Genomic DNA, 17,765 nt, shown 5'->3' with positions numbered 1-17,765 from the left:
TCACCCCCACCTTACTAGTTTAAATCCTCCCAAGCAGTTCTAGCAAATCTCCCTGCCAGTATATTAGTCCCCTTCCAATTTAGGTGCAATCCGTCCTTCTTGTATTAGGTCACTTCTACCCCAAAATAGATTCCAATGATCCAAAAATGTGAATCCTTCTCCCATACATCAGCTCCTCAGCCATGCATTCATCTGCTCTAACCTCCTATTCCTGCCCTCACTAGCTCGTAGCACCGGGAGTAATCCAGATATTACTACCCTTGAGGAGCTCCTTTTTAAATTTCTGCCTAACTCTCTGTAATCTCCCTCCAGAGTCTCAACCTTTTCCCTTCCAATGTTGTTGGTTCTAATGTGGACAATGACCTCTTGCTGGCCCCTCTCCCCCGTGAGAACATTCTGCACCCTCTCTGAGACATCCTTGATCCTGCTCCAGGGAAACAACACACTGTTCTGCTTTTTCTCTGCTGGCCACAGAAACGTCTGTCTGTATCGCTGACTACAGAATCCCCTAACACAATTGATCTCTTGGAAGCCGATGTACCCCTCATTGCATTAGAGCCAGTCTCAATACCAGAAACTTGGCTGTTCGTGCTACGTTCCCCTGAGAATCCATCACCCCCTATATTTTCCAAAACAGCATGCCTGTTTGAAATGGGTATATCCACAAAAGACTCCTGCCCCAGATGCTGACCTCTCTCACCCTTCCTGGAGTTAACCCATCTATATGACTATATCTGAGACTTCCCCCCCTTCCTATAACTGCCAACCATCACATACTATTGCTGTTGCAAATTCCTCATCGCTTCTATCTGTCTCTCCAACTGATCCACTCGGCCTGATAAGATTCGCATCCAACAGCATTTATGGCAGATATAACCCTTAAATTCTCGTTAAACTCCCACATCTGACAAGAAGTACATATCACTGCAAAGACCATTTTTGCTCCTTCACAATGATGTCCTGCGATACACGAATTCAAACAGCAAAGGCAGTAACTGTGCAGGTTCTCTCTCTCTCTCTCTCTCTCTCTCTCCAGTATGACACTTTGTATTTTTACTATAAATTCTGTACCCTATGACCCTACCCCACCCGACGAAGGAGCAGCGCTCTGAAAGCTTGTATTTCCAATAAATCTGTTGGACTATAATCTGGTGTTGTTTTGTGAACAGCTCAATGGGCGTGTTGCTGGATCTAATCCATCAGTTAATGGGACATACTGCCTACATACCTGATATCACAGCAGCACTGGCATTCATAGACCACTTTGCTGGCTTTTGTGAGAGTCAACAAATATATTCTGGTTTGGCAGTAGGAAGTAATTGTGTTCCAAGTTAATTGTAGCCGTCTGAAACAGTTAGCTTCATGTATTGCTCAGCATCTTTTAAATACCCAACTCTTTATTTCTTTAATTGGAATGAATTTGGTTGCTACTCCATCCAGATGGCAATGTGTAAATCTGGGATTACTGGCAGGTTGCAGTCCGTGGACAAGGACAAGGACAAGACAGAACAAGTCTAAAATAATTGGGCTTTGTTTGTATAAAGTTGCTGTAGCGATTGTAACGAGGTCAGCCAAGTGGACCTCATTCCTGATGAAGGGCTTTTGTCCGAAACGTCGATTTTCCTGCTCCTGAGATGCTGCGTAGCCTGCTGTGCTTTTCCAGCACCACTCTAATCTTGACTTGTAGAATATGAGTTCCCTGATTGGGGCTGTTAACCTGGTCCAGTTAGGGAGCCCTGGCTGACAGAGATAAACAGGAATGTTAAGAGGTTCTGTTCACTCTGAGAACTGGCTCTGAGGGAGCTGGATCAGTATCAAATACAATGTACGTGTAAATAAAGATGATTGGTGACAGGATATGAGCCTGAGTGAAGTTAATTCAGACACCTCACTCAGTGCATTTTCATCATCCATTTCACAAAGGACAGCATTCAAGCATTAAAACTGAACTGTTACAATTTCATCCTGTGAATGGATTGAGGAGATGGTGAGCCAGGAAACCTGTGCTTGTTCCTGGCAGCAGCTGATGAGGAATTTGCTCTCGATTCATATTTCAGGCCCTATGTGCCCTGGAATGTGTGTTTGTAACCCCTCTACCGTCCCCCCGCCTCCCCCACCCCCCATACCTCATAAAAGACCCCTGAGTTGGTTGAGGACATAGAGAGAAGGTTTCAGCCTGAACTGAAGAGTAGTGACCACTATGGTCAATGGAAGGAGCAAGATGATGAGTGTTTTTTTAACTATGCATTCTTAGAACATAGAACATAGAAAAATACAGCGCAGTATAGGCCCTTTGGCCCTCGATGTTGCGCCGATCCAAGCCCACCTACCCTACACTAGCCCACTATCCTCTATATGCCTATCCAATGCCCGTTTAAATTCCCATAAAGAGGGAGAGTCCACCACTACTACTGGCAGGGCATTCCATGAACTCATGACTCGCTGAGTAAAACATCTACCCCTAACATCTGTCCTATACCTACTACCCCTTAATTTAAAGCTATGCCCCCTTGTAATAGCTGACTCCATACGTGGAAATGATGCCTGGGCTTGTGGGTTACTAGGAGAAAGTGAGGATTGCAGATGCTGGAAATTAGAGTCGAGAGTGTGGTGCTGGAAAAACACAGCAGGTCAGGCAGCATCCAAGGGGCTGGAGAATCGACGTTTCGGGCAAAAGCCCTTCATCAGGAATGAGGCTTGTGGGCCAAGGGGGTGGAGAGAGGTTGCTAGATTAGCCTCACTAAAACTACTCCACCATTTCCCCCAACTCATGGCTCCATAGCTAGGCACAGATATGTGGCTAGACCTGTACTGACATTACTGTCCTTGTGTTTCTGGGTCTTTGTTTGTCAGAAGGTGAGAAATATTGCCCACAGCTTGTCCCAGCCACCTCCAATCAGAGGACTTCGCCAGCACCATCCAAAGCCAGGCTGTCCACCAGCTCTCAGGACAAGGTGCACAGGGAGACCATCACCTCCCAGGTCCCCCTCCAAGACACATGTAATTTTGACTTGGACACGGGGGCTATGGTGACAGACCCGGGAGGCGAAGAGTGGATCTGGTCAGATAACTCCTCCTAAGAGTAAATGACAAGATGGGCTGAATGGCTTCCCTCTGATCCTTCCATGTTTCTGACTCTGCACGGGACCAAAAGCCTGGACCTTTCTGCCCAACAAAACTGTATTAGCACCTTCACCATACCGAGTGCAGCAATTCAAAAACAGAGCATTCCAATACCATCTTCTTAAGGAGAATGGGAAAGGCTCAACAATCCCAAAAAATGAATAAAGGAAAGAAATTCATGGAAGTTTTATGAAGTTCCATCAATACTTCTGCAGTAAGGCTAGCATCATTGCTGTTTCTGGACACGAATAAACTCTAAATAGTTCTGGCATTGTCAGTGCTGCAGCTCCTTTCCAAAGGTCTTGCAGCACTAAGATAGCTTCAAGGCTATTGAGATAAATCCAGCTCAGATCTAAATCCTGCCAGGCAGTTTTTATGTCAGATGCATTCCATGAAACCATAGGACATAAGACATAGGAGCAGAAATTAGGCCATTCGGCCTATCCAGTCTGCTCCACCATTCAATCATGGCTGATGGGTTTTTCAACCGCATTTTCCCACTTTCTCCCCATAACCTTTGATCCCCTTGACAATCAAGAGCTTATCTCTCTCTGTTTTAAATATACTCAATGACCTAGCCTCCACAGGCTTCTGTGGCAATGAATTCCACAGATTCATCACTCTCTGGCTGAAGATGTTTCTCCATACCTCAGTTCTAAAGGATCTTTCTTTTACTCTAAATCTAGATCAGAGTGGTGCTGGAAAAGCACAGCAGGTCAGGCAGCATCCGAGGAGCAGGAAAATCGACGTTTTGGGCAAAAACCCTTCATCGAGGCATTTGGATGGGTAAATGAATAGGAAAGGTTTGGAGGGATATGGACCGGGTGCTGGCAGGTAGGACTAGACTGGGTTGGGATATCTGATTGGCATGGACGGGTTGGACCGAAGGGTCTGTTTCTGTGCTGTACGTCTCTATGACTCTATGACTCTATCAGGGAAGATGATCAGCCTTTACTCTGAGGCTGTGCCCTCGAATCCTTATGTCTCTTGCCAATGGAAACATCTTTCCAACATCCACTCTGTCCAGGCCATTCAGTATTTTGTAAGTTTCTATCAGATCCTCCCTCATCCTTTGAAACTCATATTGTGTTCAGGTGATGGGCACAGATGGGGGACTGGGTTAGCCGATGATCAAACAATGAATTATTTGCAAGGCTTGCACCAGCAAAGTAACAATTTGAACCTAATGATTTGTTCGTCAAATAACCTAAACATCACTTTGAACAGTGGACAGTGTGAGTTGAACAAGCAACTGCAACTCAAGAGGGGTCAGAAGTTCTTTGCAAATATGGGAACAATTATTATTCATAACCCCAGCCTCCAGCTAGACACATTTTATCTCAATCTCAGGCCAAAGACATTCTCATAAAAGCTTAATGTTCATAGTTCAGCCAAATGTGCTTTTTTAAATTAACCTATCCAGCCACGTAGTTTGTTTCTCAAGAATGACGCACTCAGTAACAAAGGAGGCCAACTCTGTTGAGTTCTGTTTGTCTGTCAATCTATGTCTCTCTCTCTCAATCTCTCTCAAGGGTGGCATGTACCTCCATGCTGGTTGAACAGAGTTTAACCCTGTTCCAATAACCCTTCCCCTCAACTCTGTTGAGAATCGATGGGAGTACAGCAAGGGTGACCTAGCTGTCAGACAGACATTCCAATCTTCAGCAAAAACTCGTGAGATTGCAGACTTGGCTCCTGGACAAAGGTGTGGCTGAAATTGTTGAGGTTTAAGACAGCTTCCCAATTGTTTTTCCCAATGCAATCCCATTTTAATGCCTCAGATCATGAGCGGAACAATCCCAGAGATTTGAGGGAGAGAAAAGACTTGAGTTGTTGAGAAGGGGAGTAGTGTTTGTAGGGTACCACAGGTAAGGATTGGGGAGATGAGACATTCAGTGAAGATTCACCAGATTAATTCCAGAGATGAGGGGTTTGGCTAATGAGGAGATTGAGCAGTTTAGGCCCCATAATCGTTAGAGTTTAGAAGGAGACCTAATGGAGGTATTTAAGATGCTAAAGGGAGATGTTTCCTCATGTGGAATCTAGAAAGAGAAGTCATAGTGTTAAGATAAGGGATGGTGGATTTGAGACAGAGATAAGGAGGAACAACTTCTCTCAAAAGGTTGTGAATCTGTGGAATTCACCACCCCAGAGTATAATGGATGTCGGGACACAGAATAACTTTAAGGAGAAGATAGGTTTTTCATGAGCAATGAGTTAAAGGATTGCAGGGTGCAGGCAGGAAAGTGGAGTTGAGGCTGAGATGAGGTCACCCCATGACTGTATTAAATAGTGGAGCAGGCTTGAGAGGCTAAATAGCCTACTCCTGCTCCTCCTTCTTATATTCTTGCAGCTGTTGAGTGGTGAGAGAGAGAGGCATTAGATCTTGATGTGGAGGGTGCAAAGGGGTAAGGCAATGTGAGTTGAGTGTGGTGTGAGGTGATAAAAGGGAGTGCTTTCTGCAATGAATTCAGGGAGAACAGTGGCTCAGTTATTAGCATCGCTGCCTCACGGTGTCAGGGACCCTGGGTTTAATTCTAGCCTTGGGTGGCTGTCTCTGCAATGTTTGCACATTCTCCTCATGTCTCCTGTTTCGTCCCAAAGATGTGAGGGTCCAGTGAGATGCCCTTCAGAGGATTGGTGCAACACAATGGGATGAATGGCCTGTTTCTATACTATAAGGATTCTATACAAATAATTGCCTGCCTTTTTCTGCAGCAGCAACCAGGCCCCATGGTATCTTCCCTTAGGGATACCACACCCACCAACAACAAAATAATCAAGTATATATTTAAGGGGTAGAAGTTACAAGTGACACAACACCAGGTTATAGTCCAACAGGTTCATTTGGAAGCACAAGTTTTTGGAGCGCTGCTCCTTCATCAGGTTGTGGAGGAGAAGATCGTAAGATATAGAATTTATAGCAATGGTTTACAGCATGATGTAACTGAAATTATATATTGAAAAAGACCTGAATTGTTTGTTCAATATATAATTTCAGTTACATCACACTGTGTCTTACGATCTTATACTCCACAACCTCCTGACGAAGGAGCAGCGCTCCGAAAGCTAGTGCTTCCAAATAAAGCTGTTGGACTATAACCTGGTGTTGTGTGCTTTGTAACTTTGTACACCCCAGTCTAACACCGGCACCTCCAAATTGTATTTAAGCGGAGGGGGGCCTCTGAGCTGGCTGCTACAAAATCTTAGCTGGGAATACAACCCAGAGTTTGGAAAGTTTATACCTAGTCTTTTTTATTGTGATAGATCTTTTAAATGCTAAATAGGAGGGTATGCAAGTTGGAACTAGAGGGTAGAGAAATGCTCAGGTGTTGTTTTGGTACCCTTTTCAGATGAAAGGTGTAAAATCACATCCTTTTATTTATTTGGGATATTGGCCTAAAGGGCAAAAAAAGGTCTGCTTTAAAACCAAGGAGTTGCTACACTTTTAAATCACGTTCCTGGGATTCATTATGAGCTTGCAGCCAGGGAAGACGTTTGATACCTAACAGCACTGTATTAGGTACCGAGGCTATGTAGCCAGAAACAGGCGGCTGATTGATTTTTCAAGCAGGACCAGTTGTCTAGGCGAGGAGGTATCGGCATGACAACATCTCTCTAATAACTCCTGGGCAGGTGGACAGCTTGTGTGTGAACAATACAAAGACAGAAGTTCTCCCGGCTGCAGGAGACAACATCTCGCTCTCTCTCTGTTTGCAGTGAAGTTACAAAGAATTGAAAGATAACTAATCTCTCCCGCTATAAACTGTTGACTCTAACCAGAAACTAAAAAGACTAAATAATAAATGCATCAACTATTTCACCAAAGAGCTGAAAGGACTTGAATGTGAAGGATTTACATCAGGAGGACTTGGAAGAAGCAAAAGGGACACCTCATTTTACCCTGAGGACTGGTGCTATTAAACTGTGTTTCCCCAGTATCATTATTCCTCCATATAACATGTTTCATGTTTTTTTAAATTAGATTCCCTACACTGTGGAAGTAGGCCCTTCAGCCCAACAAGTCCACACCGACGCTCCGAAGAGTAACCCACCCAGACCAATTTCCCTCTGACTAATGCACCTAAGACTATAGGCAATTTAGCATGGCCAATTCACCTGTCCTGCATATCTTTGGACTATGGAAGGAAACCGGAGAACCCAGAGTAAGCCCATGCAGGGGATGTACAAACTCCACACAGACAGCCGCCTGAGGCTGGAATTGAACCTGGGACCCTGGTGCTATGAGGCAGCTGTGCTAACCACTGAGCCACCGTGCCACCCTAAATGTATGTTTATCTCTTGCTCGGTGTCTGTCTGTATGTGTGTGTTGGAGGTAGAAAGAGGATAGAGCTTAGCTAACAGAGTTAGAAGTTAATAATGCATATTTTGTTTCCTATGATTAGAATTGATTTCTTTGTAATAAATAGTAATTTCTTGTTAAGAAACGTTGTCAGTATTTTCTGTACACCAGAGTCCATCAGGCGGGTAAATGAGTGGACATTGACTGATTTGATTGAGTCTTTAACTTCTGTGATGACCCTGGGAGTGTTGGGGCTGGAGTATTGGTGCACTTCCCATAGCTTTAAATTAAGGGGTGTTAGATATCGGGCAGATGTCAGAGGTAGTTTTTTTACTCAGAGAGTAGTAAGGATGTGGAACACCCTGCCTTCAACAGTAATAGACTCGCCATTTTTAAGAGCATTTAAATGGTCATTGGATAAACATATGGATCATAATGGAATAGTATAGGTTAAGTGGGCTTCAGATTGGTTTCACAGGTTGGTGCAACATCAAGGGCCAAAGGGCCTAAACTGCACTGAAGGGCTTTTGCCCGAAACGTCGATTCTCCTGACCTGCTGTGCTTTTCCAGTGCCACACTCTCGACACAGAAATGTGGTTGACTCTTAACTGCCCTCTGACACGGAAAGCCACAATCAGCGATGGGCAACAGACATTGGACCAGGGATACCCACTTTCCACAAAAGGAGAAAGAAAAACGAAATGGGAAAGGTGGACGAGGAAGAGATCAGCAGATCCACAGAATGGACTGTGGAAGAGAGAAGTTCAAGCGAGGTGGAAGAATTAGTGAAGCGTAAAGCAGTGGAGAGGGTCAGGAAAGATAATGAGCCAGTTAACAGAAAACATAGTACAGTGCAGCACAGGAACAGCCCCTTCAATCCATCATGTCGCCCACCATGATCCCTGTCTGTTCATGTGTCAGTCTGAATGCCACTTACATGTTGCTATTGCATCTGCTTCTACTACCTCTCCTGACAGAGCGTTCCAGGCACCTACCACCCTCTGTGTCAAAAACCTCCCTCGCACATCTCCTTTAAACTTTCCCCCCTCACCTCAAACTTACGCTCCCTAGTATTTGACATTTATACCCTGGGAAAAAGACTCCAACTATCCTCCCTAAGCATACCTCTCATAATTTTTTGTACTCTTATCAGGTCGCCCCCTCAGCCTCCAATGGTTCTAGTCATAGAGTCATAGAGATGTACAACACGGAAACAGACCCTTCGGTCCAACCCGTCCATGCTGACCAGATATCCCAAACCAATCTAGTCCCAACTGCCAGCACCTGGCCCGTATCCCTCCAAACCCTTCCTATTCAAATACCCATCCAGATGCCTTCTAAATGTTGCAATTCTACCAGCCTCCCCCACTTCCTCTGGCAGCTCATTCCACCCTCTGGGTGAAGAAAATTGCCCCTTAGGTCTCTTTTATATCTTTCCCCTCTTGCCCTAAACCTATGCCCTCTAGTTCTGGACTCCCCCACCCCATCTGTCTATTTACCCTATCCATGCCCCTCATGATTTTGTAAACCTCTATAAGGTCACCCCTCAGCCTCCAGGGAAAACAGCCCAAACCTATTCAACCTCTCCCTATAGCTCAAAACCTCCTGGCAAAATTCTTGTAAATCTTTTCTGAACCCTTTCAAGTTTCACAACATCTTTCCGATAGGAAGGAGACCAGAATTGCACACAATATTCCAGCAGTGGCCTAACCAATGTCCTGTACAGCCGCAACATGACCTCCCAACCCCTGTACTCAATACTCTGACCAATAAAGGAAAGCATACCAAACACCTTCTTCACTATCCTATCTACCTGCGACTCCACTTTCAAGGAGCTATGAACCTGCACTCCAAGGTCTCTTAGTTCAGCAACACTCCCTAGGACCTTACCATTAGTGAAAACAATCCAAGTTTGTTCACTCTCTCCTTTTAGTTAATATATTCTAATTCAGGCATTATGCTGGTAAAACCTCTTTTGCACCTTCTGCAAAACCTGCACATCCTTCCTATGGTGTGGGAAGCAGAACTGCACACGAAACTCCAAATGTGGCCTAACTAAAATGATAAAGAAGAAAGGCTTGCATTTGTATAGCACTTGCCACAGCCTCAGGATGTCCACAATGGCTTTACAAAAATACAAATTGTAATGACAAACAAACATTGTATTTGTATAACAGTTTCATGACCCTTGTATGAAGTAGCAACTGCTGTAACCCAGTAGCTTCAATTTGTACACAGCCTGATCCCACAAACAGCAATGTGATAACGACCCAGATATTGTACTCAGTTTCTGTAATATTTAGAACTCCCCTTCAACATGGTGCCATGGGATTTTCCATATCTACCCTGAGAGGTGAGGACTGTGGTTTAGTGTCTCATGCGATTACATCATCCCTCATGGTTCCACAGTGCCCCGTGCTGCTGGGGGAGTTTCACTCTAGGGTGGTTTTGCTCGAGTACTGAAGTATGACTGAGTCACATCTGACAGTATAGGAAATGGGAGTAACAGCAATGCGCACCGCAAGATCATACTGCACAGCAACAACAACAACTTGCATTTGTGTAGCATCTTGACAATAGGAAAATGTCCACAGCATTTACAGGAGCATCACCAAATGCGAATTTAACGTCAGGCAGGAAGAAAATCTTAGGGCAGGTGATCAAACACTTTGCCCAAAGGGATCATTTTAAATAGTGAAAATAAGGGTAGGTCATTCGGCCCTTCAAACCTGTTCTGCCATTCAATATATCCAACTCAGTTCCTGTTCCTGCTTTCTCCCCCATACCCTCTGATCCTCATGAGCTGGCTCAAACTCTTTCTTGAAAATATTCGCTAGTTTTGACCTCAACTGCTTCCTGAGCAGGGAATTCCACAGGTTCATCATTCCCTGGGTGAAAACAATTCTCTTCATCTCAGTCCTAAAGAAGGAGAGATGGAGAGGAACGCAGAGGGTGTTTTGTTTTACTTATTCATGGGATTGGCTGGGCCAGCATTTACTGCCTGTTGCACTTGGGAAGGTGGTGGTGAGCTGCTTTCATAAACTGCTGCAGTCCATTTGGTGCAGGTAAACCCTTAAGAGGACCCTGAGCTGCTGCATCACTGCCTGGTTTGGGAATTGCACTGTCTCGGATTGTAAGACGCTATACTGGATAGTGAGGACAGCTGAGAGGATCATCGGGGTCTCCCTTCCCTCCATTACACCTCACACTGCATCTGAAAGGCAAAGAGCGTTGTGGAAGACCTCACACGCCCCTCACTCAAACTCCTCTCCCTCCTGCCATCTGGCAGAAACTATTGGAGCATTCGGTCTCTTACGGCCAGACTGTGCAACAGTTTCTTCCCCCAAGGCTCCTTAGCACAGTATGATTGGACACTTTCCCATCTGAAATTCTTTGCACAACTTAGAATTGCTGCTAGAAAAATGTCTGTTATGTATCATCCTTCTATTACACTGTAACTTGTGTGTTTTGCACTTCTTATGCACATTATGCCGTATACGATTGTATAATATGTGCTGTCCATGTAGCACTCTCAGTCCTGGAGGAACGCTGTCTCGGTTTTACTGTATCAGTTGTATATGGTAGAAATGACAAATAAAATCTACTCTACAATGCCATTAGGGAGGGACTTCCAGGGTTTTGACTCAGCAACAGTGAAAGATATAATTTCAAGGCAGGATGGTGAATGGCTTGGAGGGGAACTTGCAGGTGGTGGTTTCCATGTATCTGTTGCCCTTGTCCTTCTAGACGGAAGTGGTCATGGGTTTGGAAGGTGATGTCTGAGGATCTTTGGTGAATTCCTACAGTGCATCTTGTAGATAGTACATACGGCTGTTTCTGAACATCGGTGGTGGAGGGAGTGGATGCTTGTGGATGTGGTACCAAAAGGTGGGCTGCTTTGACCTGGCTGGCTTCCTTAATATTGTCAGAGCTACACTCATCCAGGCAAGTGGAGAGTACTCCGTCACACTCCTGACTTGTGCACTATGGACGGTGGACAGGCTTTGGGAAGTCAGGCGGTGAGTTACTCACCACAGTATTCTTAGCCTCTATCCTGCTCTTGTAGCCAAAATATTCTTGGGTGGCACAGTGGCTCGGTGTTTAGCACTGCAGTCTCACAGCGCCCAGGTCCCGGGTTTGATCCCACTCTCAGGTGACTGTCTGGGTGGAGTTTACACACTCTCCCTGTGTTTGTGTGGGTTTCCTCCCACAGTCCAAAGATGTGCAGGTTAGGTGAATTGGCCATGCTAAACTGCCCATAGTGTTCAGGGATGTGTAGGGTAGGGGAATAGGTCTCGTTGGGCCGAAGGGCCTGTTTCCATACTGTAGGGATTCTATGAATAGTCCAGTTCAGCTTACAGGGAGAAAGTGAGGACTACAGATGCTGGACACCAGAGTTGAAAAATGTGATGCTGGAAAAACACAGCAGGCCAGGCAGCATCCGAGGAGCAGGAGAATTGACGTTTCAGGCATAAGCCCTTCTTCAGAAATCGCTTCAGTTCAGTTTACAGTCAATCCTAATCCCAGGATATGACAATACAGGATAGAGTGATGGTACAACCCTTGAATGTGAAGGGGCGATGGTTAGATTTTATTTTGCTGGAAACAGCTATAGTGATGTGGTGTGAATGTTACTGCTGGTTCAGGAAAAAGAATTCAGAGTTTAGGGCCTTGGTAACAGAAACACTGCTGGTCATTGGTGGAAAAGTTATTATCGAGCGCATGCAAAGAGCTGGTCCCAGAGAGTTTGGAAATTCAGACATGGCGTAACTGAGAATCCATGTGGATGAGTGAGTGCAGAACGGTGCCGGTCTCTCAGGAAAGGTTCAAGATATGATTGTAGTTTGAATGGGGTCGAAGAGTCCGATGATAGTAATTGTGAAGGTTGCAGAGTGGTCTGGTCTGACCGAGCCCAGGATGGCAGGGAGGGGCTGTCAGGGTGGAAAGAGGGTGAGGGTCGGATTCTGGGGAGGGCCAGTGAGGGACTGAGGGATTCTGGAGAAGGCAACTGTAAGTGTGTGGGGATGAGGGTTCTGGTGAGGGAGTGGCTTAGGGGATTTTGGGGAGGGGAATGGCAGGGTTCCAGGGATTGGAATGGGCATCTGGTGTGTGCAAAAGTGGGGAACGGGGAGGGGTTGGGTAAGGATCTGTGGAGGCCTCCAGGGAGAGGTGTTGCTGAGCTTCCTGGAGAGGCTAATACCTCGGTCGGGGGGAGGGAAGAGACCTGCAACGGAAGGAGGGAGTGTGGGGTAAGATCCGGGGAGATGTGGGGGGGGTGGGAATTTCAGTTTCTGGGGATGAAACAGGAAGGGGTTTGGTGGCTATTCAGATAAGACCTGAAGCCAGAATGATTCAGATGGGTGATAGAACGGGGGAATCACTGGAGGTGGGATATCAGCAAGATTTGGGAGGCATCACGGCTCAGTGGTTAGCACTGCTGCCTCACTGCACCAGGGACCCGGGTTTGAATATTGCCTCAGGCGACTGCCTGTGTGGAGTTTGCACATTCTCCCCGTGTCTGCGTGGGTTTCCTCCGGGTGCTCTGGTTTCCTCCCACAATCCAAAGATGTGCAGGTTATGTGAGTTGGCCATGCTAAATTGCCCACAGTGATGGAAATGTGTTGCTGGAAAAGCGCAGCAGGTCAGGCAGCATCTAGGGAACAGTAGAATCGACGTTTCGGGCATTAGCCCTTCTTCAGGAATGAGGAAACTTTCCTCATTCCTGAAGAAGGGCTAATGCCCGAAACGTCGATTCTACTGTTCCCTAGATGCTGCCTGACCTGCTGCGCTTTTCCAGCAACACATTTCCATCTCTGATCTCCAGCATCTGCAGACCTCACTTTCTCCTCATAAATTGCCCACAGTGTTAGGTGCATTAATCAGGGGTAAATACAAGGTAGGGGTAAATACAAGGTAGGGGAATGGGTCTGGGTGGGTTACTCTTCAGAGCCTGCTGCGCTTTTCCAGCAACACATTTCCATCTCTGATCTCCAGCATCTGCAGACCTCACTTTCTCCTCATAAATTGCCCACAGTGTTAGGCGCATTAATCAGGGGTAAATACAAGGTAGGGGAATGGGTCTGGGTGGGTTACTCTTCAGAGGGTTGGTGGGGACTTGTTGGGCCGAAGGGCCCGTTTCCATACTGTAGGGAATCCAATCTAAAAAAAACAAAGGGGAGGGGGTCGGTGAGCTGCTCTGGGGAGATCCGGGGGAAGGGAGAAGGGATCTGGCAAACTCTCCCTTATCAGACTCCCACACCCATCCACTGAAAACAAACCAATCACTTGTTTTTCTCAATGTGTCTGTGTGTAGTCAGTTTCAGTGAGACCCGGGGGAGTTTGCATTGAGAACATCAGGGGCCTTGAAGATGACCATGAATTGTGAGTTCAAACGGTCACGAAAGGGTGTCCTTGCTGGACGAGCATCAACCTTGTCAGATTTGTACATCCTACAACCACTTTGCCGAGAAACCCATAAAACCAAAACAAAATTAAGTCGCACCGAGTGGAGAGACTGAAACTCGTTCTTTATTTCTCCGTGGTGATTAAGTATCATTGTGATTCAGTCAATTTAGCACAATCTCCACCCCTGTCTTTTTTTGCCTTACAATGGACACAAACATTACAGGTCCTTCTCACACCCTATTGTCAACTGATTCATTCCGGGTTTGGGTGGCTTTATTTTTTTCACAGCCGGTGCTGGATTTACAGGAAATCTAATTTGCAGTGGAGTTGCAGAAACTGACGGAGGGTTGGTCAGTAATGACTTCACCCCTCACAGTTGTGGGTGTGAGCTGCCGAGTTACAACGTCTGATTTGCCAACAAATCATTTATTGTACAGCACCAGTCAGCTCCAGCGTTCAGAAAATAGTTAACTCGCTGCTCAGGCAGTTTCTCTCTCTCTCTCTCTCTCGTACGAAGTGAGACTTTTTTTTGCCTTAAGAGTTCAGAGTCGAAAAGTCTGGGGAGAAATATTGGAGAGAGAGAGAGGAGGGACTTAATGTACAATGTCAACACCTAAAATCGGCCAGACGCCAATTCCTCCTGGATTGGGGAGAGTTGACAGCACGGCACGGATCTGAATCCCTTTCTTAGAACGAAGAGGGGAAACTGCACGAGGAACTGCCTTGGATTTAGCCCTGAATATTGTAAATTTCTGCTGCTGCTTGTGTGTGTGTGTGAGAGAGAGGGAGAGAGAGCTGGTAGAAGGAACCTATTGCAGATGACGTGGACTAGCACTATGAGCAGCGGGTACAGCAGTTGGGAAGAGGACTCTGAAGAATATTTCTTCACTGCAAGAACTTCCTTCTTCAAGAAGCCTCAAGTTAAACCCAAACCTGATCAAGTAAGTGCAGTGTTTCTTTGGAAACTATATACTGGAAGGCAAACTTGGCAGAAAGGGTGGAGGTTTGCAGATGAGGTGTAACAATTGGTAAAGGGGTGAAATACACACTTTCTTTAAAACAATTGCTAATGACACAGCAACACTGTGTTGGGAGTATACAGCGTTTGAACAGTGCCCCTCCTCGATGACTAGATTTGGTGCCTTTTCTGGCATCTGGCTGTGCACTGGAAATATTTTATTATCTGACATAACTGGTGGTCATTGTTTGTGGCATTCTGTTCTCCCAAGTGCAGTAAAGTTGCTGATGGGGTTGTCCACACACAGATCTATTGCTGTGGTGAATGTAATGTGGAGGTGCCAGTGTTGGACTGCTGTCAGAAGTCACACGCCACCAGATTATAATCCAATAGGTTTGTTCGAAATCACAGACTCTCGAACTGCTGCCCCGTCATCAAGCATCCGAGGAGCAGGAGGGTGTACGTTTTGGTATTAAGCCCTTTACTAGAATCTGGAGTCCTCACATCAGATCTGATCGTCAAGGTATTTTGTTAAGGCGTAAATAAAATTGAAAAACTGAAAATGGGTGTTGAAATCAGAAGCAAAAACAGAAATTGCTGGAAAACACTCAGCAGGTCTGGCAGCACCTGTGGAGAGAAATCAGAGTTAATGTTTCAGGTTGGGAGAGGGGACTCTGTTCCTCTTCCATTGGCATGGGCCGAATGGTCACTTTCTGTGATGTTATGACTCTTTTACTCTTCCTTTGGAGAGGAATCTTTGAACCCTACCATGTGGAAGTAGGCCATTCAGCCCATTGAGTCCACACCCACCCTCTGAAGAGCATCCCACAAAGAGTCCCACCCCTACCCTATATTTCCCTTGGTTAATCCACTCATCCCTGGACACTATACACCACTTAGCATGACCAATCCATCTAACCTGGACTGTGGGAGAAAACCCACACAGACACAGGAAGAACGTGCAAACTCCACACAGATGGTCACCCCCAAGGCTAGAATTAAACCAGGTCCCTAGTGCTGTGAGACAACAGAGCTAACCACTGAGCCACTCCCAAGAGTTTGGTTCATGTTAGAATGTAGTTCTGTAGGCACCGCTAGCCCATCCAACCCATTGCTGAGGCTCCAACATGCAGCAGGTGGCTGAACTGGGATGGGAAGCATTCAGTCCTCAAACCTGCTCCACCATTCATTTAGATAACAGTCTCAAAGTACAGTGCATTCGGAGGAAGAGGCTGGAATCGAACTCCGGTCCCTGACGCTGTGAGGTAGCAGTGCTAACCACTAAGCTGCTCAGTGAGAGGGTAGATGTCACATTATCACAGGAGGGTTGACCTTGTATTTTGTCTTGTCGCACATTTTATTGATCTTTATGATACAAATTAGAAACAAATATAAATTGAATCATTCATTGTATCACTGCTTTAGTCAAGGCCAATGGTAAAGGACATAAAGGCTATTGAACTTCTGGATTTTTGATGTAATGTGACTCCAACTAAACTGCAGGTTACATTGTCCCTCACGCGACTCAAGATTTTTGCTGCTGCTTGTCTGTAATTGGCTATCCTTTGGAAAAGATATTGTCACAGTGTACTGTCTACAGTTTAAGGCGTGCTAATCTTTCAGGGTCTCCATGACAAAGGGCGTCCTGCAATCAGAAAACAAAGGCAGAGTGGATGTTGCACCATATTAGGTCTCTCTGAGATAACACACTGGGGCCAAGTACTGTACTGGGGGGCAGGTTTAGTGCACAGAGCAGAAAGAATGATCTGTGGTTGAGTTAGGAATGTTCCTTAAGGAAATTGGAACTTTTCTAATACTTTATATCCAAGTAATATATTCTTGAGAATATGAAGATGGGCCCTCTTGTTAATATCCAGTAAGGATAGTGCCTGCAGGCACAGCACTGACATTGACCTGCGTCAAACTATTGCTATAGAGATAATCAAATCAGAAGTGGGACTCCAGATTTTTCATATTGTGATTGCTGATTCAATTTAACCCTCTGTTACGCAACATCGTGATTTTTTTTACATCTTGTTGTTAGTTTTATAAATCCCTCTTTATCAGTGGAAACTCCAGCAGTTTCCACACCCATTCCAGGTACCAAGTCCTGGTCATTGGGTCAAAGGGTCAGTTAGACTCAAAACGTCAGCTCTTTTCTCTCCTTACAGATGCTGCCAGATCTGCTGAGATTTTCCAGCATTTTCTCATTTGCTTTCAGATACCAGCATCTGCAGTAATTTGCTTTTATCCCCTACATTTAACCCCTGAGTAATGTACCCAACCTACACATCCCTGAACACTATAGGCAATTTAGCACAGCCAATTCACCTGACCTGCACAGGATCGCGGGAGGAAACTGGAGCACCCGGAGGAAACTCGCACAGACATGGGGAGAATGTGCAAACTCCACACAGACAGTCGCCCGAGGCTGGGATCGAACCTGGGCCCGGTGCTGTGAGACAGCAGTGCAAACCACTGAGCCATTATATCACCTGTTTGTGCCTTCAGTCACCTACACCCTAACCTCTAGAATTCCTTTCTGAAATCTCTCCACGTTTGTACCTACATTGAGACATTTCTTACCTCTGCTACTAATGTCACTGTTTGGCATTTTATTTGATTGTGTTCCTTTTTGGATATTTTGCCATATCAAAGGCACTGTATAAATACAAGCTAAAGAAGAATATTGCTGGAAATGCTCAGTGGAGTTTGGACATTCTCCCAGTGTCTGTGTGGGTACCCTTCGGGTGCTCTGGTTTCCTCCCACAGTCCAAAGATGTGCAGATATGGGTGAATTGGCCACGCTAAATTGCCCAGAGTGTTTAGGGATGTGTAGGTTAGGTGCATTAGTCTGGGGTAAACATAGAATAATAGGGAATGGATTTGGGTGGAAGATTCTTCAGAGGGTCAGTGTGGACTTGTTGTGTGGACATTTTCAGCTCAGGGAAGATGTGTTGTGCCTGGCTGTGTCAC

At 45.7% G+C, this 17,765-nt stretch overlaps 1 protein-coding gene across 2 annotated transcripts in view; it reads left to right on the top strand.

Annotated features, from left to right (window-relative positions):
* rassf3 (Ras association domain family member 3) overlaps window positions 1–17,765 on the top strand; it is a 213,967-nt gene that overhangs the window by 119,947 nt on the left and 76,255 nt on the right. The window contains exon 1 of one of the 2 annotated variants that reach the window (XM_043709950.1): window positions 14,189–14,772. The exons of the other annotated variant lie outside the window; for it this stretch is intronic. Within the exon in view, the coding sequence (XP_043565885.1) occupies window positions 14,650–14,772 (123 nt within the window). The 5' untranslated portion in view covers window positions 14,189–14,649. Of the gene's footprint in view, window positions 1–14,188; window positions 14,773–17,765 lie in introns of those variants that run through there. 2 annotated transcript variants of the gene reach the window in all.

This window comes from Chiloscyllium plagiosum, chromosome 19 (assembly GCF_004010195.1).
Source record: "Chiloscyllium plagiosum isolate BGI_BamShark_2017 chromosome 19, ASM401019v2, whole genome shotgun sequence".
Taxonomy (NCBI): Eukaryota; Metazoa; Chordata; class Chondrichthyes; order Orectolobiformes; family Hemiscylliidae; genus Chiloscyllium; species Chiloscyllium plagiosum.
Note: the sequence above shows the minus strand (reverse complement) of the source record. Positions and strands in the feature narration are given on the sequence as shown.